The sequence below is a fragment of the Dipodomys spectabilis genome, unplaced genomic scaffold, assembly GCF_019054845.1.
Source record: "Dipodomys spectabilis isolate Male_0828 unplaced genomic scaffold, ASM1905484v1 ptg000098l, whole genome shotgun sequence".
NCBI lineage: Eukaryota > Metazoa > Chordata > Mammalia > Rodentia > Heteromyidae > Dipodomys > Dipodomys spectabilis.
Window position 1 is genome coordinate 5,375,847 of NW_024870775.1, and position 26,742 is coordinate 5,402,588.

At 46.8% G+C, this 26,742-nt stretch overlaps 1 protein-coding gene across 1 annotated transcript; it reads right to left on the minus strand.

Moving 5' to 3' along the window:
• Positions 1-1,935: 1,935 nt before the first annotated feature.
• Positions 1,936-26,742, minus strand: Ywhag (tyrosine 3-monooxygenase/tryptophan 5-monooxygenase activation protein gamma). Its single transcript, XM_042686633.1, has 2 exons — positions 26,447-26,742; positions 1,936-5,214 (listed from the first exon to the last, which is right to left on the minus strand). Exons 1-2 carry the CDS (start codon positions 26,531-26,533, stop codon positions 4,558-4,560), a joined length of 744 nt encoding a protein of 247 aa, XP_042542567.1. The 5' UTR covers positions 26,534-26,742; the 3' UTR covers positions 1,936-4,557.

The window sequence follows — 26,742 nt, forward strand, 5'->3', positions numbered from 1 at the left end:
AGAAGTGGCGTTGTAGCTCAAGTGCTAGAGCGCTCACCTTGAGCTGAAGAGCTGAGGGACAGCGCCCAGGCCCAGAGTTCAAGCCCCACGGCCAACCAAAAAAAAAAAAAAGAGTCTCACCAGGACTGTAGTGCCTGGGCTGGCTTTGAACCATAATCCTCAGATCTCAGCCTCCTGAGCAGCTGGGATTACAGTTGCGATCCACCAGTGCCCAGCTGATCTCCACCTTCAAAGTAGCTAGGATTACATGCTTGAGCCATCATGCCTGACCTGTTAGTGGGTGTTTGAGACAGGGTCTCTATTTTTTTTGGGGGGGGTCCAGTCATGGGGCCTGAACTCTGGGCCTGGGTGCTGTCCCTCAGCTCTTCAGCTCAAGGCTAGCGTAGACACTTGAGCCCCAGCGCCACTTCCGGCTTTTTTCTTTTTGCTTATGTGGTGCTGAGGAATCCAACCCAGGGCCTCTTGTATGAAAGGCAAGCACTCTACCACTGAGCCACCTTCCCAGCCCCAGGGTCTCTCTCTATTAGGCCCCGGCTGGCCAGGAGCTCAGGGAGTGCTGGGATTATAGGAATGCTCCCACAGACCTGGCCTCAGGAAAATCTCAAAACTGAAGAGCTGGGAGCAGTGGTATGTTCTTATAATTCCAACAACTTGGGGGTGAGGCAAGAAGAGAGCTTGGGCTCAGCAGTATGAGGCCAGCCTGGGAAACAATACCATCTCACAACAATAAAAAATAAGCCAGGCCCTGGTGATCCATGCCTGTAATACGAGCTACTCAAAATACCCAGAGCTGAAGAGCAGTGGTTTGAAGCCAGTACAGGCAGAAAAGCCAGACAAGACTAAAGAACACCAGCTTTGCTGGAAAAGCCAAGTGAGAGCATGAGGCTCTGAGCTCAAGCCCCAGTATCAGTGTCTGGGCCAATACTTTTGGCAAGTTCCTGCCCTGCTCCCCTACCAGGGGATTTACCCTGCCAGGGGCAAAGATGTAAACCCCAGTGACTTCCAGGGGCACCCTTCTCACCCCTTTTTTTCTGCTATTGCCCAAGGTTGCAGGTCTCCTTGGTTTTCTGCCTTCAGTGCATCCTTCCTAGGCGAAGTACACACGTGCCAGTTCTACCCGACTTCCAGCTCAGCAGTGGCCTGGGGCAGCAACCAATCAGTGTCCCAGGTCCTCATTCACAGCTAGTCCCACAGCCACACTTGTAGCAGTACTCTCAGGGTGGCCCCAGGGCCAAGAGACCTAACACAGGTGAGCCCATTTGCATACCAGGAATGTGAAAACAGTGCTTCAGAAATTAAAGTCTTAGAGATCTAGCTGGCTGCACCCCCAAGTGTCCAGTGTTGGTTTTGTTCTGATTTTTATTCATTTCAGTATTGGGGCTTGAACTTAGGGCCTCACACTCTTGCTCAGCTTCTTCACTCATGGCTGACATTCAACCACTTGAGCCATGCTTTCACTTCTGGCTTTTTTGCTAATTAACTTTCCCAGTTATCTTTGAATCTTGATCCTCAAATCTCAGTCGCCTGAATAGCTAGGATTACAGGCACGAGCCACCAGTGCCCCCCTCAGTTCTATTACACACACACACACACACACACACACACACACACACACACACACACACACACACACACACACACACACACACACACACACACACACACACACACACACACACACACACACACACACGCCCTCCTCCAGGTGGCCTTAAACTTGGGATATTCCTACCTCCACCTGCAGAGTACCCATCTTGTTTCTTTGCAGCAGTGGGGATGGAACTCAGGGCTTCTCACTCACTAGGCAAGTCACACTCCTAGCCCTTGCTTTTCTTGTATATGGTTGTGGTCCCCACCCCTTTCCACAACACCCCACACCCAATCAAACTTTCAAAAGCAAAGGACAAGCTAAACTCATCAAACGCAGCCCAGGGGCACTGAGATCAGATTTGTAAGTTTATTTGCGCAATGTACGACAGCTACATAATGACTCACATTCATGATATTCCATCACTGAGGAAAACTGCTAAGAATGGTCCGTGTGCGAAATAATTCCTTAGAGAAACACGGAGCTGGAAAAAGAATCACTGAGCAGACCTTAAAAAGAGTTCACTGCATAACATGACAAAAAAGCACAAAGGCTCATTCAGAGAACAAGTTGTGTTCTCCTAACTGGAAGTTATCATTTCACCATGACTGACACCAGACATTAAGATTAAACTAACACTGGTGTTTCTTTTGCCCCTTCCCCCCAAAAAACAAAAATATAACTGCATGTCACTATAGCAACATCCAAAACAGATCAATTTGTTACGATCACTATTTGGTAGAGCAAACTTTACCCCCAAAGGAAAAAATTAAATTAAAAAATTTTAAAAAATTTGAAGACTTAAGTCGGTTTTTTTTCTTTTGTCATAGGAATACATAACACCTACAGTATAAGTTAATCAATTTCAAGCTACTGTATAGAAACACAACACTGGCATGCACAATATGGTATCGATAGTAATGAAGGAGTAATCATCTCACTGGAAAGACAGGAGCATAGGCAAGTGCATTTCTTTAAAGAGAAAGGAAAGAAAGAAACCATTCAAGCTGCTTAAATAGCGAGTCTTCTATTCCCTCTTCAGTCCCAGCCCTCAGTAAGATTTTATCTTGCATTATTTCTGAAAAGCAGCCAGAGCCAAAGCTAAAATTTAAAGGAAAAATAGGTTTTGTAATTCCAGTAAATCATTTCCAAACACTACAAGGAAGGACATGACACTGCTAGCTGGATGCCAAGATGAGTCACAGAAAGCCCCCCTTCCCCCCCCCCAGTGTATTTTCCACCTGTGACAGTGACCCCAGGCCTTTGGTGGCACAGCCACAGCCAAGTTTTCTCTGCTTGGTCCTCCTGTGCATCTTGGTGGGGGGGAGGGCCTTGCTCGCTAGTGAGGGGCCCTAGGGAAGGAAAGTCACGCTAAACTGTGCAGCATGGCTCCTGCACCACCCATCACCGTTCCCTATCACACACACATATTTCTAATGGGAAGCTTGATTCTGGAAAAGGCAACGGCCAGTTTCCTCCATTATTACTCTCCTTGCCTAAGCAAAAGAAAGTGGATGGCAAGTCCTGTGGGCCCATCTTGAGAGGCCCCGTCCTGGACTGCACTCAGCATGAGACAGGTCATGTTCAGACACATGATCCAAAGGAGAAAGTACGAGGGGCCTCCAGCTAGCAAATGAACTAGCAGACAGTCATGTAAGCTTCCTTCAACTACATAAGCACACAGACTGCAGACAGGTGAATCTCCAACTCCCACACTGTCGGTAGAAGAGAAGTTTTGGTGAGACGGGACGTAGGCGCTCACTTACTCACTACCTGATGAAGATGGAGACCGAGTGATTCAGGGAGGAGAAACTTCCCAGGCTCCCAAACAGACAGCTGTTTGTATCAGGGTCTCCACCTGGCTGGTACTCTAGCTTCAGACTTGTCATACAGCACCACACACCTTCTAGAAAAGACCACCCGGCCTCTCCAGTGGCTTCCCAAGTCCCCTGGGTGCCCGGCCCATGGCACAGTGGGGAAGACTCGGGGCAGAGGGTACAGAGGAACAAATGGCAGTGTGATCTCCGAGGGGCCCAAGCCCTTCTGAAAACATCCCGCCAGGACAGCAGACCCAAGGCCCCTCAACTCTGGTGGCAGGTATTTAACAGTTCTGCTAAAGCGATCAATAACTTTTGTGGTGGATACATGATATAGGAAGGAAGAACTCAGCCACCTGCCAAGCACCTATAAACCAAAACCAAGAGTTGCCTTGATTCTCCTTAGGCAGGTCTTCCAGCCAAGGAAGGAGACAGGGGGAGAGACAGACACAGACAGACAGACAGACAGACAGACAGACAGACAGCAACACCAACCTGGAAGCAGTGAGTGAGGGCCCTGCAAAGCCAAGGCAACAGCAAAGGAAAGCTCACAACCGATGGCTGGATGTCACATATGGCTGAAACGCAGAAATACTGTCAACTGCAACTTAGTGTTAATACTGTTGCCGGCCAGGCCGGAAGTGTAAGGTAGAGAATACCTTAGGCTCCAAGGCTGTCCGTTTGGGATGAACTAGGCTGTGTCTGCAGCGTACACTCTGAAAAAAAAGCACAGCTAAGGAGCTCACATGGACAGGAAGTACCCGAATCTGAAGACAAGAGCAAATGAACATAAAAATCCTTACTGGAACCACAGAACTCACTGAATGAGGGCCACCCATTTACGCTTCTCCATCCTAACACCCTATCACCTGGCAATAAGTTAGACAGACAGCTCCACTTGCACAAACCTACAGAACAATCTGGATGCCTGTGTGAGGTGCTACTCCAGTTCCAGCACAGCTAGCCTGACTTTCCACTAGTGGTATTTTGGCAAAAATGTCAAAAGAGGCAATCAAAGACAGGACAGGTCGTGGGTTTCTCCCTGGGAAGGTCAGCCCTCCCTTTCCCTCCCCCACCCGACCCCCCACTCATGGGAAAAAAATAAAGACTGCAGTAGTAGCATCGGCGTGCGCTGCCAGTCCACCTGGGGCCTTAATTGTTGCCTTCTCCACCGTCGTCGTCTTGCTGATCGCTTGTCCAGAGCGTTAGGTTGTCACGGAGAAGCTGCATGATGAGGGTGGAGTCCTTGTAGGAGTCCTCGTTCAGCGTGTCGAGCTCGGCGATGGCGTCATCGAAGGCGGTCTTGGCCAAGTGGCACGCTTGCTCAGGGGCGTTCTGGATCTCGTAGTAGAAAACGGAGTAGTTCAGAGCCAGGCCCAATCGGATGGGGTGAGTGGGCTGCATGTGCTCCTTGCTGATCTCATGGGCCTCGCTGTAGGCCTTCTCTGACGACTCCACCACTGTCGCCCTCTTCTCGCCAGTGGCTACTTCGGCCAGGTAGCGGTAATAGTCCCCTTTCATCTTCAGGTAGAACACTTTGCTCTCGTACTGGGTCTCGCTGCAGTTCTTGATCAGGTAGCTATCCAGCAGGCTCAGCACGTCCTGACACACGGCCTCCAGCTCCTTCTCGATCTTCTCGCGGTAGGCACGCACCATCTCTATCTTCTTCTCATTGCCATCTGCAGACGTCTTCTGCTCGATGCTGCTGATTACCCTCCAAGAGGAGCGGCGCGCCCCAACCACATTCTTGTAGGCCACAGAGAGGAGATTTCGTTCTTCATTGGACAGTGGCTCGTTCAGCTCCGTCACCTGCAGGAGAGGACAACTTGTTACAGCACTGATGCTGTCATGGCCCAACCACAGATCTATGACAACACACAACACATCTACCAGATGATCCAAGGGATTCACAGGCAGAAAGAGAAGCTTGGTGTGGGTGGAACAGCAATGGGGAAAATGCAAAGTCCAGTCTTAGATGACACATTGCCAAGTCAACATTTTTTCGGGGGGGGGGAGAGGGGGGGAAGGTTGTGGGACTAGTGCAGTGTTTTAGCAACTTGGGGAGACAATAAGCAATACATAAGAGAGGTGAACAGATTGCGTGTTTGTGCTTGTGCTGATACTGGGGCTTAAACTCAAGGCCTCAAGCTCTTGCTTAGCTATCTGCTCAAGGCTGGAGCTCTACACTTGAGCCCTGCACCCTTTTCTTACTGCGGACTGAGCCCAGAAAGTCCTGAACTATCACCTAAGTATACCCCAGCCCTGTGGTCCTCTATAAGGGGACCGGGGACCGGGGACAATAGCATGCTTACTTAGTGAAACTGGTAGTAGCCACTAATTTAAAGGTTACATACATGGAGATAGTTACACCAGAACCAAAACAAATCAGTTTTCTGTTTGTTACAAGCAATGTATTTAAAGAATTCTTTGCTTAGGCTGGAAATGTGGCTTAGTGGTAGTGTGCTTGCCTAGCATGCATGAATCCATGGGTTCGATTCCTCAATACCACATAAGCAGAAAAAGCCAGACATGGTACTGTGGCTCAAGTGGTAGTGCGCTAGCCTTGAGCAACAGAAGGTCAGGGACGGTGCCCAGGCCTTGAGTTCAAACCTCTGGTCTGGCACAAAAAAAAAAAAAAAAAAAAAAAAGCTTTGCTCTTTACTCAATATCCAGAACATTAGAAAATTTACATGATTATCCCTTAAACTGGCCAGTTGTGGTGAGCTAACCTTTTCCTCAGCTTCAAAACCAGGGAACAGGAGAGCGAAGGAATTGCATCAGCACCTATGGGGAAGGGGTGTCTGCCCAGCCCTCTGCAAGCACCTGCTAGAAATGCCACTGGGGATGAGTGGCGATGCTCCTCCAGGGTCCAGTTCTCTGTGAAGCCACTGTGGCTCACTCCTCAGACCACACTGGCCCTGCCACCCCCACAGGACAAGGGGTGCCCACATCCAGGGTCTACGAGCAAGCCTTCCTTTTCTCTGGTTCCTGTTTGTCAAGCAGATTTCTGCCCCTTCCATGAGATTCTGCAGAGACCAATCCTGATAGGCTTTTGACCTGGTACTGAGCAACAGCAGAAGGCATGCTGGGTACATGCTTCCTTCTCCCCACAGGGCTGTCTTACGTTACGGTCCCCTAGCTCATCTTCCTGTATTGCGTATCTCTTTATTTCACCATCTTCTCTGGCCTGGCTGGCCCTCCCTGAGCTACCTCACACCACTGCCCACCATGAGCCTGAGCCATGAGCAAGACAGCAAAGTCCAGGGCTAAGGGCCCTGCATACCCCTTGGCCCCAGCAGCATACCCTAAAGTCGGTCTGCAGTGCCAAGAGAAGTTTGCATGCCTGCAGCCACAAAGATCAAGTTCTGGCCTTTCCCCTAAATCCAGCTGGACATATTCCAAGAGCCAGAGGCTATTTAAAGCCCCAGTGACCTCAACAATGCACTATACCAGGTCTCCTCTTGTGGAGGAGGAGAAGGAAGAGAAGAGGCAGCGGCGGGCTGGGCTCGAGTCCGGAGGCTGCAGCTGGGATACGGACATTAAGAAACAACACCATCATCTTTAGGCAGAGCACCTCAGCCACAGTTGGAACATACTTACATGTGCTCTACTGGAGGAAAACTAAGCTAGAGGGGAAAACCTTTTTTTTGAGCTCTTCAGCTCAAGGCTAGTGCTCTACCACTTGAACCACAGTGCCACTTCCTGTATATGGTGCTGAGGAATGGAACCCAGGGCTTCAAGCATGCAAGGCAAGCACTCTACCACTCAGCCACCTTCCCAGCCCTAGAGGGGAAAACCTTTAGTTTTAAAAGGTCTGCTCAAAAGCAAGGAAGAGTTCCTTAAAACCTCAAACTAGAAGTTACACAACTCTCTTAGAGCTGGGCACTGGTGGCTCACATTTGTAATCTTAGCTATTCAGGAGGCTGAGATCTCTAAGAATTGTGGTTCAAAGCCAGACCAGGCAGGAAAGTTCATGATTTTTTATTTTTTTTGGTTGGTCGTGGGGCTTGAACTCTGGTCTGAGCGCTATCCCTCAGCTCTTCAGCTCAAGGCTAGCACTCTACCACTTAAGCTACAGTGCCACTTCCAGTTTTCTGGTTGTTTATTGGAGGAAAGAGTTTCACGGACTTTCCTGCCCAGGCTGGCTTTAAACAGCCTCCTGAGAAGCTAGGATTACAGGTGTGAGCCACCGGCACCTCCCAATTAACCAGCAAAAACCAGAAGTGGAACTGTGGCGTAGGTGGTAAGACTGCTAGCCTTAAGAGAAAAAAAGTTCAGTGACAGTGTCCAGTACCCAAGCCCTGAGTTCAAGCCAAGGACCACCATCAAACACACACCTGCACACATACATGCATTAAAAAAAAAAGAGGGGCCTGGGAAGGTGGCTCAGTGGTAAAGTGCTTGCCTTGCATGCATGAGGCCCTGGGTTCGATTCCTCAGCACCACATAGCAGAAAAAGCTGGAAGTGGCACTGTGGCTCAAGTGGTAGAGCACTAGCCTTGAGCTGAAGAGCGGAGGGACAGTGCCCAGGCCCAGAGTTCAGCTCTTCTTGCCTAGGCTGGCTTTGAATTAAGACCGCTGGCGTCCAGCTGTAATTTACTTTCTGAAGAGAGTTCTTTGCTTAGGCACAGGGCTCTGGTGGTTCATACCTGTAGTCTTAGCTACTCAGGAGGCTGAAACCTGAGGATCATGGTTTACACCCAGCAAAGGCTTAAGAAAGTCTTTAAGATTTTTTTTTTTTTGGGTCCGGTTGTGGGGCCTGAACTCTGGGCCTGGGCGCTGTCCCTCAGCTCTTCAGCTCAAGGCTAGCGCTCTACCACTTGAACAACAGCACCACTTCCGGCTTTTTTTTTTTTGCTTATGTGGTGCTGAGGAATCGAACCCAGGGCCTCAGGCATACAAGGCAAGCGCTCTACCACTGAGCCACCTTCCCAGCCCCAGTCTGTAAGATTTTTATCTCCAATTAGTCACAAAAAGGCTAGAAGTGGAACTGGCTCAAATGGTAGAGGGCCAGCCTAGTGTGAAAAAGCCAAGAAAGAAAGAGCTGGAAGCCCTGAGTTCCATCCTCCACAAAGGGAAATAAGTCTCCCCTTTCTCTGTTCCTACTAGCTTAAGTTTAAGTATCTAGTGACTGAAAGATCTCAAATAAAAAAAGGATTGAAAAATCTGCAATTCTCACCAATTTCTTTTTTTGGGGGTTGGTTCTGGGGCTTGAACTCAGGGCCTGGGTTCTATCTTTGAGCTTCTTTGGGTTCAAGGCTAGCGCTCTGAGACCACTTAAGCCACGGCAACTTTTCTGGTTTTTGAGTGGTTAATTGTAGATAAAGAGACTTTTCTGCCTGGGCTGGTTCATGATCATCAAATCTCATCCTCCTGAGTTGCTCCCATTTTAGGCATGAGCCACTAGCATGGTTTCACCAATTTCAAAAGTAACACTCTAAATCCCAGCTACTAAGGAGTAAGGTATTAATTATGTCAAGTGCTCTTCTCTAAAAGAAATCTTTCCTACCTTAGTAACATTACGATTCTTAGAAAGCTTCTTAGATGACTTTCTAACCTTGAGGCTTGGAATCAGGTCATTTACAATTTCCTCAATTTTACCACCTTCAAATTGCAATGAATGCACTATTTAGCTTTTTTTTTTTTTTGTCGGTCGTGGGGCTTGAACTCTGGGCCTGGGCGCTGTCCTTTAGCTCTTCAGCTCAGGGCGAGTGCTCTACCACTTGAGCTACAGCGCCACTTCCGGTTTTCTGGTGGTTTATTGGAGATAGGAGTCTCACGGTCTCTCCTGCCCGGGCTGGCTTTGAACCGCGATCCTCAGGTCTCAGCCTCCTGAGTAGCTAGGATTACAGGCGTGAGCCACCAGCGCCCGGCGCACTATTTAGCTTTTAAACTTTTTTTTTTCTTTAGATCCAGGTTCTGTGTCCAGGGTGTGGTATCCAGGCTGGCTTTAACTCCTGGTCCTCCTCTTACTTCATCTTCTGAATGCTAAGATTACAGGAATGGCTCATGCCTGTAATCCTAGCTACTCAGGAGGCTGAGATCTGAGGATCGTGGTCCAAAGCCAGCCTGGCAGGAAACTTTGTGAGACTCTTATCTCCAATAAATGACTAGAAAACTGGAAGTGGTGCTGTAGCTAGCACAGGGAAATCGCTCAGGTCGAGTTCAAGCCCCACAACCAACAACAACAAAGAAGATTACAAGAATGTACCATCACACCTAAATACTGAAAATAACTCAATTTAACATTTGAATTAATTTAACTTGGGGCTGGGAAGGTGGCTCAGTGGTAGAGTGCTTGCCTTGCATGCCTGAGGCCCTGGGTTTGATTCCTCAGCACCACATAAACAAAAAGAAAAAAAGCAAGAAGTGGCGCTGTGGCTCAAGTGGTAGAGCGCTAGCCTTGAGCTGAAGAGCTGAGGGACAGTGCCCAGGCCCAGAGTTCAGGCCCCAGGCGCGCGCACGTGTGTGTGTACTGGTCCTGGGGCTTGAAATCAAGGCCTAGGCTCTGTCCCTGAGGTTTTTGCTCAAGATGCTCTGCTTGAGTAACTTCTTGCCTTTTTTCCCCCCTTTGGAGTTAACTGGAGATGAGTCTTTCTTGTCCAAGCTGGCTTTGAACCTTGTTCCTCAAATCTCAGCCTCCTGAGTAGCTAGGATTACAGGCAAGAGCCACTGGCAACTGGCCAGAGAGGGTGGTTTTTGGTTGTTTTATTTTTCTCGGTCATGGGGCTTGAACTCTGGGCCTGAGTGCTGTCCCACAACTCTTCAGCTCACAAGGTGAGCACTCTACCACTTGAGCTATATCGCCACTTCTGGTTTTCTGGTGTTTTTTTTTTTTTTCCCATTGGAGATAAGAGTTTCAACTACGATCCTCAGATCTCAGCCTCCTGAGTAGCTAGGATTACAGGTGTGAGCCACTGGCGACCGGCCAGAGAGGTATTTTTAAAGGTAGCAACATTGCGGAAACTTAGAAAGTAACAATTTAGCTAGGCACCAGTGGCTAATGTCCTAATCCATAGTATGTTTAGGACAAAGCTCAAAGTCTGAGACAGAAATTTGAGATTTCCTTTTTTTTTTGTTAGTGGTGGGGCCTGAACTCTGGGTCTGGGCACTGTCCCTCAGCAATTCAGCTCAAGGGTAGCACTCTAACACTTGATCCACAGCACCACTTCTAGTTTTTATTGTGTATGTGGTGCTGAGGAATCAAACCCAGGGCTTCATGCATGGAAGGCAAGCACTCTACCACTGAGCCACCTTCCTAGCCCCCAACTTGAGATTTCTTAACAGTGACTAAGTCCGACATTCTCAACTGCCCTACAAAAGTGGTTGCTTACACTTGCATTACAGGTGTGACTCAGAAAAGGAACTTTTCCCCAAGTCACACCACACACACACACACACACACACACACACACACACACACAACTCCACTCTAATGGCTTTAGACTTTTTTTTCTCTCTCTTTTGGCAGTACTAAGTTTTATTTTTTGCTGGTCATGGGGCTTGAACTTTGGGCATGGGCACTGTCCCTCAGCTCTTCAGCTCACACTCTACCACTTGAGGCACAGCGCCACTTTTGGTTTGTCTGGTGGTTTACTGGAGCTAAGAATCTCACTGAAGTTTCCTGCCCAGCCTGGCTTTGAACCTTGATCCTCAGATCTCAGCATCCTGAGTAGCTAGGATTACAGGCCTAAATCACCAGCGCCTGGCTAAGTACTGGGTTTTGAACTCAGGGTGTCTTGCTTCCTAGGTAAAGCTCTACCACCTGGGCCATGCCCCCGCCCCCCAGCTCTTATGCTTTAAATCTTGTGCCTTCTCCCAAGCCAAAAGTCTCTGATATGATAGGTGCTGCCACATACCAGAGAAAGTGTCTCTAATATATAATATGTCTAAGAAGTTATAAGCTCAACTATAAACAAGATGTAGTGGCACATACCTTTAATTTCAGCACTCATACTGTTTTTCCCTCTTCTAACCTCACCTCACTCCCTCCTGTCTCTTTCAGTTTCAGTGCTAGGGATCAAACCTCAGCCTTGATCATGCTAAGCAACCACTCTACCACTGAACTGCATCCTTTGCTAAGAGGGGACATTTTAGAGAACATATAGAAAAATGCCTGATGTCCTTCATTGTAAATACTGATTGTTCTATCAGACAGCTTGCTATGTAGCCCAGGTTGGACTTGAACTTACAAATCCCCTGCCTCCACGTGCTGAGCACTGGGATTGCAGGCGTGTGCAGCCACACCTGGCTTGGGAAGCACAAGAGGACAACAAGGGCCATTACAATAATCACAAATGCTTCTTAAATCCATGAACCTGCACTCTGCGCTGTAGAATGGACTCCTCCACTACTTGTTGTCTTAAATGCCTTAAATGGCTCACAGCACAGCTATAACACAGAACCCTACTTATTACTGAAGAATTGTGTATTGCTGCATATTTCTAGAAGAGTCTGCAAGCAGACTGGCTAGGACAGGGCTGAGTTGGTAAGGCTGAACGAACTGGTACAGGCAGAAGCTATCAAGCAAAGCTCTCCACAATTCACAGCTCACACCTGACAAGAAGCAGTACACATATAGTGTTCCTTTTTCTCTCCCAGCACTGGGATTTGAACTCAAGGTTTCCTTCCCACTTGCTAGGCAGTCTTGACCACTTGAGCCATACTTCCAAGCCCTTTTTGCTCTAGTTACTTTATAAGGGACCCTTTATAAGGGTCATGACACTGGTCAGGCCCTGGGCACTGTCCCTGAGCTTTTTCACTCAAGGCGGTGCTCTAACACTTGAGCCACAGCTCCATTTCCAGCATTTTGCTGTTTAATTAGAGGTTAAGTCTCACATTTTCCTGTCCCGACTGTCTTTGAACCTTGATTCTCAAGAGATCAGCCTCCCTGAGTAGCTAGGATTACAGGCGTGAGCCACTCTTATCATCCATGCCTCTGGCTTTCCCTAGCAGCTTCACTGTGCCCACCCTATACTGTGTACCTCTGCTCTCTTACTCCACCCATCAGAGCTTGAGTCACCAGTGACTCACCCTGCTACTGTAAGGTACTGCTCAGTGTCGAATGACAGCAATTAATGGGCTGATATACATAGCCCACGTTGTTTGCAGAAATGGTCCTAATAATCCCTCCCAACCCTGTATACACTTCCTTCCTTTCCAGTGGTTCTCAAGTTCATCCCATCAAGATGGCAGATCTTCCTCCACCTCTAGGAGGTGGGCCTGGCCAAGAACATCAGCTAAGGGAGCACTGGCAAGGAAAGGACAGAGGCCTGAAGGGTGCTTGTGCAGCCCAGGCTTGTGGCTGGAAATGCCCCTTCCTTACTCTCCCTCCCCCCCACATATACAGAAAGAAGCCAGGGTGAACCCTGAGGCTCAATCGGGCAGGTCCAGGGCAGCTGCTCAGCCAACCACAAAACCATGAGGATATGCTCGTTTAGAGTAGTCTGAGAACAGGAATGCAAACTGAAATACATTCCAAAGCCCCAAGCTATAGCAACTTAAGGAAAAATATAGTCGTTAAGACCTCAAAGCTGTGTCTACCCCACCAAGTTGTCTACTGTAGCACCTGTACCCAATGTGATGGATGAACTGCTAAATTCTGGGACCAAAGTACAGGACTTTCCTCTTTAAAGAAAAAGAAGGACAGTTTACTTGTCTAGATTCCCCTATTGCTCCAGCTTGTCTTCTGTCTAAAAATCTTTCCTTTTCTGGAAAAAAAAAGGTACTCAGGTTCCAATTCAGGACCTGGAATCTCCCCTCAGCATTTCTACTTACAACTGGTGCATTCACCACTTGAGCCACACCTTGGGCTGCTGGAAGGATTCTTCCCCACAGCCACGTTGACATCATAACCACCTTCAGGCCTTTCCAAGGCCACAGCTCTTGCCATGGATTGTTCCTCTCTGTCTAGACATCTGGGCCCACTTCTCTTATCCCAAGATTAGCCCCCAAATTAATGATACCTAATAGCTGAATAATATTGATTTTGACAATTACCCCAAACAACACCTTCTTTAGAATCCTTTTTTAAATTTAACTGTATTTTTTAAATTTTCTTTTTTGGTACTAGGTAGGGATTAAACTCAGTATGTTGCACTTTCTGCCCACACTGGCTTTCAATTGTGATCCTTAGTTCTCAGCTTCCCGAGTAGCTAGGATTACAGATATGAGCCACCAGCACCCTGCTCCCAGAATCTTTTTTTTTTTTTTTTTTTTTTGGCCAGTCTTAGGCTTTAACTCAGGGCCTGGGCACTGTTCCTGAACTTCTTTTATTCAAAGCAAGCACTCTACCACTTGAGCCACAGCACCACTTCCAGCCTTTTCTGTTTATGTGGTACTGAGAAATCAAACCCAGGGCTTCATGTATGCTAGGCAAGCACTCTACCACTAAGCCACATTCCCAGCCCTTCCAGAATCTTTTTTTTTTTTTGGTCAGTTGTGGGGCTTGAAACTCCGGACCTGGGAGCTGTCTCTGAGGTCTTCAGCTCAAGGCAAGCGCTCTACCATTTAAGCCACAGTGCCACTTTTAGTTTTCTGGTGGTTAGAGATAACAGCCTCAAGGACTTTCCTGCCCAGGCTGGGTATGAACCACAACCCTCAAATCTCAGCCTCCTGAGTAGCTAGGATTACAGATGTGAGCCACCAGTGCCTGGCTCCCTCTAGAATCTTTTAAAGAGAGGATCTCCCCATGTAGCCCAGGCTGGCCTTGTGCTTCAGCCTCGGAATTCAGGAATTACACATATTCACTACCATTCCCTGTTAGGAAACCCCCTTTGCTGCCTTGTGTCTGTGTAGAATTGTTTCTACTTGATTTTGTGGAATGAACACTCGCACAAACACTAACAATGCCTACCACATATCCACATTTTCCCTGATTTTGTGCTAACCTCATTCCCCTCCCGTCTGCCTAAATGCCCATAAACCACTCAACTGTCTACAAAATTACCATCCAAGATAGAAATACCAGCATCAGGGGCTGGGAAGGTGGCTCAGTGGTAGAGCGCTTGCCTAGCATGCCTGAGGCCCTGGGTTCGATTCCTCAGCACCACATAAGCAAAAAGAAAAAAGCTGGAAGTGGCGCTGTGGCTCAAGTGGTAGAGTGCTAGCCTTGAGCTGAAGAGCTGAGGGATAGCACCCAGGCCCAGAGTTCAGGCCCCATGACCGGACCCAAAAAAAACCCCTAGCATCAGGGCTGGAAATGTGGCTTAGTGGTAGAGTGCTTGCTAGCATGCATGAAGCCCTGAGTTTAATTCCTCAGTACCACATAAAACAAAAAAAGTCCAGAAGTGACACTGTGGCTTGATTGGCAGAGTGCTAGCCTTGAGCAAAAGAAGCTCAGGGATAGTGCCCAGGCTGAGTTCAGTCCCCAGCACTGGGGAAAAAAAAAAAAGATGTTGTACACTGGTGGCTCACACCTAGAATCCTAGCTACTCAGGAGTCTGAGATCTGAGGATCGAGTTCCAAAGCCAGCCCGGGCAGGAAAGTCAGTGAGACCCTTGTCTCCAATCAACTAGAAAATCAGAAGTGGTGCTGTGGCTCAAGCAGTACAGCACTTGCCTTGAGCTGAAGAGCACAGAGACAGCGCCCAAGCCCAGAGTTCAAGCCCCACAACTGACAAAAAAAAAAGGAACAAACATAGGACCTTAATAAAAATTTCTTTTGTTTTATTTAAACATAGACTATCCATCAATCTCAAGGCCAACTGAAATTAATACATATACAGTAGTCAGAGAATTACATGCTTCTATAAAGAATGTAATGTATATTAAAATTAATGAAGGCAGACCAATAAAGTTGGGAATGGTAATTAAACACTTATAACCCTATCAACAGGGAGTCTGATCAGTTTAAGGGAAACCTGGGCCTCTCCCTTTCTGTTTTTGTGGGGGTCCTGAGGCTTGAACTCAGAGCCTGGGGGCATTTCCCCCCCTCAAAGCTATCATGCATTCTACCACTTGAACCACAGCCCTACTTCCAGTGGGTGTCCCCACCTCCCCCAACCCCCCGTAGTTTATGGGAGGTTAAGAGTCTCAGGTTTTCCTGCCTGGGCTGGCTTCAAACCATGCTCCTCAGATCTCAGCCTCCTATGTAGCTAGGATTATCTGGAATGAGCCCACAGCAAGCTACAATTCCTTGAGCCTTAGGAAGAAAAATACCCTTTGAGCTCAAACTTTAGGTAAGCATTTTCATCTATAAACTGGTAAGAATAATAACTTTTGCTCCCCTTCCCATCTCCCCCACACACACACCCTCTAATCCATATTTGTATAGCATAATGTGGGCTTTTTTTGGCCTGGACAAAAGCATGAGTCTTGCTGGTCACCCATGCCTATAATCCTGGCTATTCAGGAGGCTGAGATGTGAGGATCCTGATTTGAAGCCAGAACAGGCAGGAAAGTCTTGAGACTCAAGGTATGGCTCAAGTGGTAGACCTGCAGACCCTAAGCTCAAACTCTAGAACCATCACTACAAAAAAAAAAAAAGCCAGGGGCTGGGAAGGTGGCTCAGTGGTAGAGCACTTGCCTTGCATGCTCGAGGCCCTGGGTTCGATTCCTCAGCACCACATAAGAAAAAAGCCAGAAGTAGTGCTGTGGCTCAAGTGGTAGAGTGCTAGCCTTGAGCTGAAGAGCTGAGGGACAGCGCCCAGGCCCAGAGTTCAGGCCCCATGACCGGACCCCCCCCCCAAAAAAAAAGCCAGAAGCACGTGGCTCACCCCTATAATCCTAGCTAGTCATGAAGCTGAGATATGAGGATCATGGTTTGAAGTCAGCCCAGGCAGGAAAGTCTATGTGACTTTTATCTCTAATTAATCAGAAAACCACAAGTGGTCCTGTGGCTCATAGGGGTAGGGTGCTAGCCTTGAGTGAAAAAGCTTAGGGACAGCATCTAGGTCCCCGAGTTGAAGCCCCACAATCAACTACAAAAAAAGCCAAAACTTCCCATGAATGCTAGGCATGTATTCTACCACTGAGTTCCACATCCAGCCTAGTAGTGTCTAATTTAAGTCAATTTCAGTCAATGCAGGAATACTTAACCAAACATACCTTTTTTTCCACTAGTATCCTGAGGCTAGTCACACTCAACATATAGGCTTTATTTTATTTTATTTTTTGTCAATTGTAGGGCCTGAACTCTGGGCCTGGGCGCTGTCCCTCAGCTCTTTAGCTCAAGGCTCATGCTCTACCACTTCAGCTACAGCGCCACTTCCAGCTTTTTATGCTTATGTGGTGCTGAGGAATCAAACCCAGGGCCTCATGCATGCAAGGCAGCACTATACCACTGACTACCTTCCCAGCCCCCCAGGCTAATTTTTTTTTTTGTAGGTCATGTGTATGGGCACTGTCCCTTAGCTCTTCAGCTCAAGGCTAGCACTCTACCACTTGAGCACAGCTCCACTTCTGGCTTCTTCTGTTTATGTGGTGCTGAGGAATCAAACCCAGGGCCTCACACATGTGAAGCAAGCACTCTACCACTGAGCTACTTTCCCAGCCCACCCCCCAGGCTGAATTTTTACAGCACATATTGTCATTACTAGTCTTTAGTATACACATACATGTACACACACACACACTCTTAAGTGAACAAAGCTAAGACCAAATCCAAGAGTATTGTAAATCCAAGAGATATTTCTAAGCCATTAAGTTATAGCTATATAGGAAACTGAGGTTCGAAGCCAGCTGGAGCAGGAAGGTTCATGAGACTATGTCTAATTAATCAAAATTACATCTAATAAAAACAATAAAAATAAAAAATAAAAAAATAAAATAAAAATTCGCTTGGAAGTGGAGCTGTAGTTCAAGTGGTAGCTCAGGGATAGTGCCCAGGCCCTGATTTCAATCCCCAGTACTGGCACACAAAAAAGTTTCGGCGAGTAAGCCAACAGAAATATTTTGTGAAAAAATCTTAAATCAAATGTCAGTGTATGAAATTTACTGTATTGTTTTTCTTTCCTTCCTCAGTGGGTAGATCTAGTTGTTAGTCTATAGAACTGTCAAAATGAAGAAAAAATAAATTAGCAGTTTGTTCAGCTGATGTGGTTATTCACTGGAAATATCACAGGTTGGCTATGATTCTGTTGTTTTGCTACTGAGACATGGTCCAACCTGAGGCTGGCCGTGAACCCATGATCCTTCTGTCCCAATCATTTCATGCTGGGAACTGCAGGCTGTATGTACATCACCAGGTCCAACACCTAAACATTGGCAGAATGCTGCCCTATAGGTGTGGCACCACATCCACCCACTCACAACCCACCCAGGCTCCCGTCCTCCTGGGAATAAAGGCTGATGGCACACAGCACTTGTATGTCAACTGAAGGCAGGCACTGCTCTTAAAGCCAAGGAAAGTAGCAAATGATCTGCCATCTGAATTAAATGCCTTCATTGGAAACTGCACCGTGAGGGTGCCAAATGTGAATGTAAAGAGATTTTGCTGATATTGGAGCATCTGTGGTAAATAAGGGGAAATTTTAGGTAGACAAAAAGCCATCTTCCAAAATGGTAAATAATCCCAAAGGAGCCAGAAGAGCGAAAACTATGTATAGACAGACTGCCAACTGTTGTGTGTTATAGAAGCTGGGGCACGAGGCTGATTAAACCCTCATCCTCGCTAAGTGTGCAGTTTCCATTAAAGCAAAGTATGGCAATGGATCTTACCATGGAGGGGGGGCGGGGAGAGAGAAAGCAAAAGGGAGGAAAGTTAGAGAGTCTGACTCAAACAGGCCATCTACATGTTTTCTACTGCACCATCTTTTCTTCCAAGTAGAAAGGGTGCTACTTATGGATTTATTGGAGGGTGTCAGTACTAGGGCTTGAACTCAACTCAGGGCTTTGTACTCTCACTTGGCTTTTTTTCTGCCTGCTGGCACTCTACCACTTGGGCCATACTTCCAGTCTGACATTTTGCTGGTTAGAAATAGAATGACATTTCTTCCTGGGCTGACTTCAAACTGCAGTCCTCTAGGTCTCAACATCCAGAATAGCTAGGTTGACTACTAAGCATGCGACACCAGACTGGTGCTACTGAAATTTTAAATGATCTATATACAATACTCAAATACTTCAAAACTTTTCTCCCCTAGGATCTCACCATGTAACACAAGGCTAGCCTCAAACTCAGGATCCTCTAGTCTCAGCCTACGAAAGGCTGAGATTACAGGATAGGAGTGCCCTGACAGGTCCAGCTTTGGTTTGTGTTCGAATAATGCTAAGGGTGGAACCCATGACCTTATAAATGGGAAGCAAGCATTTTACCATTGAGCCATGTCTATGGTCCCCTTTATGTATTTGTTTGCTTGTATGGAGGTTGAAATCAGAACCACATGCTCTGGCTCAGCTTTCTTTTTTTTTTTTTTTGGGTCCGGTCATGGGGCCTGAACTCTGGGCCTAGGCACTGTCCTTCAGCTCTTCAGCTCAAGGCTAGGGCTCTACCACTTGAGCCACAGCGCCACTTCCAGCTTTTTTTTTTCTGCTTATATGTGATGCTGAGGAATTGAACCCAGGGCCTCAGGCATGCAAGGCAAGCACTCTACCACTGAGCTATCTTCCCAGCCCTGGCTCAGCTTTCTTGATCAGTGCTGGTGCTATGCCACCTGAACCACACCTCTAGCCAAGCCTCTTGCTGGATAGCTGGAAATGATTGGAGTCTTGAGCTAGTCTAATAAACTAGCCTCAAACCATGATCCCCAAGGTTCCAGCCTCCTGAGCTGGTATTACAGGAGTGAGTCACGTTGAAAGCTGACTATATTTTTTTTCTTGTACCAGTCTGGTGGTTTCAATTCAGGGCCTGGGCGCTATTCCTGAGCTTTTATGCTCAACATCAAAGTTGGAATTTCAGGCAAATAGCTTTAAAACATAGTTCTAGCTCTAAAAATAGCCGGAAGCTGGTAGCTTAAGCCTGTAATCCTACCTATTCAGGAGACTGAGATCTGAGGCTCACAATTCAAGGTAATAATAGGCAGAAAAGTCCTTAAGATGCTTATCTCCAACTAACCAACAAAAAAGTCAGCAGTGGAGCTGTGGCTCAAGTGGCAGTATGCCAGCCTTGCATGAAAAAGCTAAGGGACAACTCATCCAGATTCTGAGTTCAAGCCTCAGGACTGGCACAATTTAAAAAAGAAAAATTAGCCAGGAACAGTGGTGTGTGTCTATACTTAGGAGGCTGAAAACAGGAGAATCCTTGAGCGTAGGACTTGGAGGCCAGTCAGGGCAACAGAATGAGATCCCAAATCCAAAAAGATGGAGGGGAGGAGAAGGTTTGAGGTATCACTCACTTGTACAACAGTGTTGGGCAGTGAGGTTCTGGGTTCAATCCTCAGCACCAAGTAAAATTTTAAGCCTTTTTCTTCATCCTTTAAATACCAACACCATAGGGACCTTTGCTTTTTAGATCTAGGATACTTAAAACATGGCAGCTCAGGTGTCATATCAATTATTCCTTTTAAGAAGCTGCAGAAATTCTAATGAGCTCTACTGTCTCTAATGAAGCTTGCCTTTTACAGCCCTCCTCGGGCTGCCTCTTGGCCACTTCTCAACTTCGTGGTAGTGCTGCAGCTGTTCCACACTAGGCAAGAGGGCATGAGCCCTCCTCAACTCTTCAGGGAGTGGTCAGAGGCCCCGTGTCACAAACAGGAGAGGAAAGCCGAGTATTCCCATTCCCCTGAACAGTGAAGCTGTTTTCTCTCCAAAGATGAAGAGGCCAAGAACAACGAGCTCAGTTAGGATTTTGTTTGTAACATTATATTAAAGTCTACAGTGAGGCACTACTGGCTCACACCTGTCTGTAATCCTAGTGAGGATCCTAGTTCAAATTCAAAGCCAGGCTGGGCAAACAAATCCAAGACACTTGTTTCAATTTAACCAGTAAAATGGCACAAGTAGAGGTGTGGCTCAAGCGGTAGAGTGCCAGCCTTGAGTGAAAAAGCAAAGTACCAGGCCCTAAATTCAAGCCCCAGGATGGCACAAAATATTAGAATAACTTTTCTTTTTTTTTTCTTTTTTGGTCGGTCGTGGGGCTTGAACTCTGGGCCTGGGCGCTGTCCCTCAGCTCTTCAGCTCAAGGCGAGTGCTCTACCACTTGAGCTACAGCACCACTTCCGGGTTTTCTGGTGGTTTATTGGAGATAGGAGTCTCACGGTCTCTCCTGCCCGGGCTGGCTTTGAACCGCGATCCTCAGATCTCAGCCTCCTGAGTAGCTAGGATTACAGGTGTGAGCCACCAGCGCCTGTCTTAGAATAACTTTTTTAATGTTGCTAGGAGCCAGTGGCTTATGCTACAATCACAGCTACTTAGGACGCTGAGATCTAAAGATTGTGGTTCAAAGCCAGACAGTGCAGGAAAATCCATAAAAGTCTTATCTCCAATTAACTACTAAAAGCTGAAAGTAGAACTGTGGCTCAAGTGGTAGAGTGCTCATCTTGAGCCAAAGAAACTCAAGGACAGTACAGTACCCAGCAGGTTTTCAGATACACTCTTACAACTGATACCTTGCAGGCAATTTGACTTCCCAGCCACTAGCTCTTTAAAAAAGGAGAAAATCATGTGTATGTTCTTTATGATCTACAATCTTCATACTTCTACCAAATTATGGGGCCAGCTGGGCAAGGTAACACATACCTGTAATTCCAGCTCTTAGGAGTCTGAGGGCAAAAACATATCAACTTAGAGGCAAGATAGGGCTACCAAAGTAAGTCTCTGTCTTAAAAAAAAAAAAAAAACCACACAAGATATGGTTCCATACTCAATCAAGAAACAGCCAGGTGCTAGTGGCTCACGCCTGTAATCCTAGCTACTCAGGAGGCTGAGATCCGAGGATCACAGTTCAAAGCCAGCCTGAGTAAGCAAAGTCCCTGTGAGACTCTTTTTTTTTTTTTTTTGGTCGGTCGTGGGGCTTGAACTCTGGGCCTGGGCGCTGTCCCTCAGCTCTTTAGCTCAAGGCGAGCGCTCTACCACTTGAGCTACAGCGCCACTTCCGGTTTTCTGGTGGTTTATTGGAGATAGGAGTCTCACGGTCTGTCCTGCCTGGGCTGGCTTTGAACCACGATCCTCAGATCTCAGCCTCCTGAGTAGCTAGGATTACAGGCGTGAGCCACCAGCGCCCGGCCCTGTGAGACTCTTATCTCCAATTAACCACTCAAAAACCAGAAGTGTAGCTGTGGCCCAAGTGGTAGAGGTCTAACCTTGAGCACAAAGAGGCTCAGGTTCAGTGCCCAGGTCCCAAGAGTTCAAGCCCCACAATCAACCAAAAAAAAAAAAGGTGATACTGAAAATGGAATTTGGGGGATGGTACATAATATAATAAAAAAATTGTTATGAGTCGCTTATAGAAATAAGTGTGTGACTCCCGCCTATAATCCTCCTCAGGAGGCTGAGATCTGAGGACTAAAAGTCCACAAGACTTATCTCCAATTAAGGAAGAGCAAGCTGGAAGTGGAGTTGTGAGACTTAAAGGGCTAGAGCATTAGTCTTGATCAAAAGGACTTATGGACAGTCCTCAGGCCCCAAGTTCAAGCCCCTTAACCAAAAAAAAAAAAAAAAAGTAAGTGCGTTTTTTTTTTCCCCCCCTCTTGACTTTAAAGGGGTCCTTCCCCCCCACCCCACCTCCCCATGGTGCATGAAGTGTTGAAGGAATACAGATTTATCAGATGTTCTGCCAGATAAAAGGTTAGCTGGATAGAAGGCCAGGGTAGAATTCTCACTTTGTGCATGAGGATCACATTGGTGACCAAAACAAGACACTTAATGCCCAACACTGGAGCTCCATCAGCTTTTATGCTATGCAAAACAGCTCTCTCCTAGAACCAGGGAGGGACAATCACCACACATGGGGCTGCCTGGGGCTGAAAATGAGCAGCAAGAACACAGCAACATTTCTATAGTCTGTAAGAGTTAATGGTTTGTTCAGATTTCAGATCAATTGTTCTTATTTATTTGGGTGAGCATCATGTGGCTTTTAAGCTCTATGGCTCCCTAAATGGCAGTACAATACAAGCCTAGCTAATTTATGCTGAAAAGGTTCAGATGCTGGAAAACAAAGAGGAAGGGATAACCAATTACCACTGGTATGAGCTGTGCCGGGCACTTCCCAGACACATTCCTGAATTGGTAATCACATTCTGAAATGCAGCCAGTCATGGTCCAAGACCAGCACTACTAGTTTAAAATAGCATTTTCTTATTTTTTGAACTAGATTGAGGTGACAGCGACACACCAGAATGTACTAAACACCATTCAGTGGCCTGCTTGCAATCTGTTATGTGACACTGCTCAACAAAAGTCTTCTCCACTCTTATAACAGAATTTAGCTAAATAAATAAGGCTTCCCCAAATACTGAAGACAAAGAAGACCTACCAGCACTGTTAATGAGGATGTCCACTGCGTTTAACATCTTTTATCTAACATAATTCAAGACATGCATCGGAGAGTTTTTTTTTTTAATCAGAAATAACTGAATATCCATTTGGGCATTGTGATGGCTATCACCTGGAAAGTAACCCAAAGAGAACAATTCCAGACACTGGACAGGAATAATGGCTGGCAGGACTCCACCTGAGAGCTAAAGGCATCATTACTCCATTAGTGATAATGGCTATTGATCCAGCCTCCTAGAAGAGCTGGCAGGAGACATAGAATAAATACTGCAGATAGGAAGGTTTTACTGTCTATTGATGCCCTGAGTTTTGTTTATATACATAATTATGATGGCCATTTGCCACCCATACCCATGCCCCTACAACCCAGGTAGATTGCTTCAAGAAAACTAGTGGTCTAGAACCTTCCCTCCCACCACATCAAGTACCATGGCTCAACTTAGAATACTCCCATCTCAGGAGGCTGTCCAAAGGACAAGACATTCAGTGGTAACCTTCCTTGCCAGAGGGAATTATGGGCAATACCCCCAGAGGGGATGCTTGATACTACAGTCTCCAACACAATGTCTACCATTTCCCTCTACATACAAACATATGATGAAGTTACACCTGTAAATTAGACCCATTAAGGGATTAATAACAACTACTGACAGAACAATTCTAAGCCTGTGGTGCTATCTGATGTGATCCCATTTCATATTTTGGACAATGGTTACCGAGGGTAACTGACATCAGAAGAAAAATAACTGGGGGCAGGGGGGCTGGTACTAGGGCTTGAGCTGTTCTTTAGCTTTTTCACTGAAGGCTAGTGGCCTTTTGCTGGTTAAGTGGAAATAGGAATCTCATTGCCAGGGCTGGCTTCAAATTGTGATCCTCAAATCTCAAGTCTCCTTAGTAGCTAAGATTACAGGAATAAACCACTGACAAAAAAAAATTTTAAGTGTGAATAAAGGAGAACTAGTAATATTGTCTAACATGTAGGAAGCACCTGAGTATTTATGCTGTTAAGTCCAGAACTACCTAACATTTCTACCCTACTCACCACATAAAACTACTCTGCACATTCCAGCTCTGTCATTACCAGGATAATTACGATAAATGCAAATAAGTTTTAACTTTCCTATGAAGATGTCAGCCTTCCAAAAGAGCACAAGTGCTAAGACTGAACTTTTTTCTTTGTTTTTTCAAGTCCTCCTTGATGACTTCTTAGAGGGAGGGTGGTTGAAAGATGTGACTTAAGTTGCACAGCACCTGCCTAGCAAGCCTGACACCCTAGGTTCAAACCCCTCCCCCCTCCCCACCAAGGATTGGATTTGGCTACTAGACTACACACCAGCCACATGACTTTTCTGAACTGGGTAGAAACAGCTGTGTAGTAGTTATTTTTTTAATGCACCTACTATGTTCCTTAATAAATACCCAACTATGCAAATAAGAAAAATAAGGGTTGTTTCATGAACTAGGTTTGGTAAGAACTTTATCTTACAAACCACTCTTCCCTCGATAGTAAAGAAGCAAATGCCAAAAGACAGCCTTCCCAAATTGTGATATTAAGCATCTGGTACTGGATTCCTATTCCCTAACGATACTGGAAATGACCCAGAAGGAAGCCATCTTTTCCAAGGTTTTTATTAAAATCTGTCCAGTTAATTACTTGCAATCACCTATTATGTTCCACCCTTGCACTATGGGTAGAAGTATGTTCTTATTTAAAAATTATTTTATTCCATAATTGCCCAACTTCAAGAACAGGGCATGTCTGAAAATATGAAATTACCTTAGGAACTTTTGTTCAGACAATTGAATGTAAGGTGAATTAGGCATACCCAGAGGTCACATGTTTGCATGTCTAAGGGTAAATGAAATCTCTATTTTTTGGACCAATTTTTTATCTGGTGGAAGAAGAGCTTTGTTTCACCTGACTTATCAGCTAATTTCTGCATTACCTTGGACAAATGCCATTTGCAAACTCCCTAGCAGCCCTTAGGTGCATTGCAGCCTCTGTGTCATTGTGTGTGACATCACTGGGCTGTTATGGGTATAGGTGCGAGGTCACTCGCTTTCCTGTGAAACTAGAAATATGGAAAAATTAATCTAAATAACACAAATTAAAAGCTATTTCCCACAGTGGATACCTAACTTAAGGTCCAACTTGTATCATTTCAGCATGAACACATGATAAAACAGCAACTGTAGCAGTAGTAGTATTCCCAATTCAGAACCAATTCTTTTTTTCTTTAATAAGAAAAAAAATGGCAGCTGGCTCAATTACAAAACCTTGCAAGAGCTAATATATTTAAGTATTAATCTGTAATATCTCTACTACTACATTTAGAGGATTTGACATGAAGGTACACATGCCAGCATTCACTTCACACTGGAAATGCATTTTTTAAATCTTTGTTACATAAGGCAGTAAGATCGATATTAAGATAATGGGAAGACTAAATTTTTACGTTTCATTTTATAATATTTGATTCTTCCCCTCTCCTCTAACACCTTATTAGATAGTGTTAGTAAGAAAATGGTGCAACACTAACTGGTAGAAATTTGCATCCCAGACAAAAAACGTGACAACTGGAGATTAATCTTATCAGCAAGAGGATACATTCGCTTAAAATTTTTTAGAGCCTCAGATGTATCTAAACAACAAAAAAAATTCCCCCCCTTAAAGTAACTCCTCCCATCCTCCACCCAGTCTAGGCTCTCTGCAATATGACAAATGCAGAATCTTCTAGAACGACTTGATCCTGCCTCCCACCACCGCTTTTGTTTGCGATATCAGATCCGACGGAATACATATATTTTTTTCTTCAATTTAACAGGTATTTTCAGCAGACGCGTGCCTGAATTCTAAATAGAAACAGTATAAGTACAAATTGAACCAGACGGCTCACATTCACAGGCTTTATTTTAAAGGCAATACCTACCCTTTCTGATACAAAAACATTTAAGGAAAATGGAGATGACATGTGGAGAGCGATCAATGAAAACGCCAGCGAGACAAATGTTCCCCTACCCTTCCTAAAAGCCAGAGGGACTAGGCTTTGGGGAATGAAGGGGGGGGGGGGGAAGAGGGGCCTTTTGTTAAGAAAAACGTGAGAGCAAGGTTTCGATTTTGCACTGATTTTCAAAGAGACTCTAGGTCATTTTTCCCTTCGGGAAGGTTCTTTAAAGATTATGCCAGGGGAAGACAGTGGGGAGATGATGAAGGGTGGTGGGGTAGAAAACTGGGAGACCTGCTGAGTGAATGGGAAAGGCGCCGCCCAGACACCAGGGAGAGAAAGAGGAACCGCATCCATGCGGTCCCCCGCCCCCACGCCTGGGCTGGGAGGAGGGGAAGCGGGGCACAAAGGATGCGCACGGCCCCCGCTCGGGTCCCCGCTGGATCCGGAGACGCCGAGACCCCCGACCTCGCTCCCACCCGCAGACCCCGCCCCAGCCCGAGCCCGAGCCTCCCAGGCCGCCCCACCCGGCTCCGGGGACCTCGCGGAGAAGCCGCGTCACCACCCGGGACCCGGTCGCTAGCAGGGTCTTCCCCGGGGGCCCCCTCGCCAAGAGAGATGGAACGGAGCCCTGATGAGCCTCCACCCCGCCCCGGGCCGTCCCCGCCCGGGCTGAAGGCCCGAGAGAGGCCAGGGCGCGGCGGGGGGAGGGGAGGAGACACTCACGTTCTTCATGGCCGCGGCCATGTCGTCGTAGCGCTCCGCCTGCTCGGCCAGCCGGGCTTTCTGCACCAGTTGCTCGCGGTCCACCATCTTCGTGGGCTGGATCGGGCCGGAGGAAGGAGACCTGGAGGACGGCTGCGGCGGGGCTGGAAGCCGTGTGCGGGAGCGACCGACTCACGAAGCGAGCTGCTGAGGCGGCGGCGGCGCAGAGGAGGTGGCGGGAGCTGCGACCGCGGGACCGGGCGCGAGGCGGCTGCGGCGGCTGTGCGTGCCGCGGGCGGACAACCCCCTGCGGTCCC

Excerpts from the sequence above, each read along its gene's own strand:
- Ywhag (XM_042686633.1), bottom strand. The coding sequence starts at position 26,533 with ATGGTGGACCGCGAGCAACTGGTGCAGAAAGCCCGGCTGGCCGAGCAG. Across the intron at positions 5,215-26,446 it reads TGGCCGCGGCCATGAAGAAC|GTGACGGAGCTGAACGAGCC; the intron begins GTGAGTGTCTCC and ends CCTCTCCTGCAG.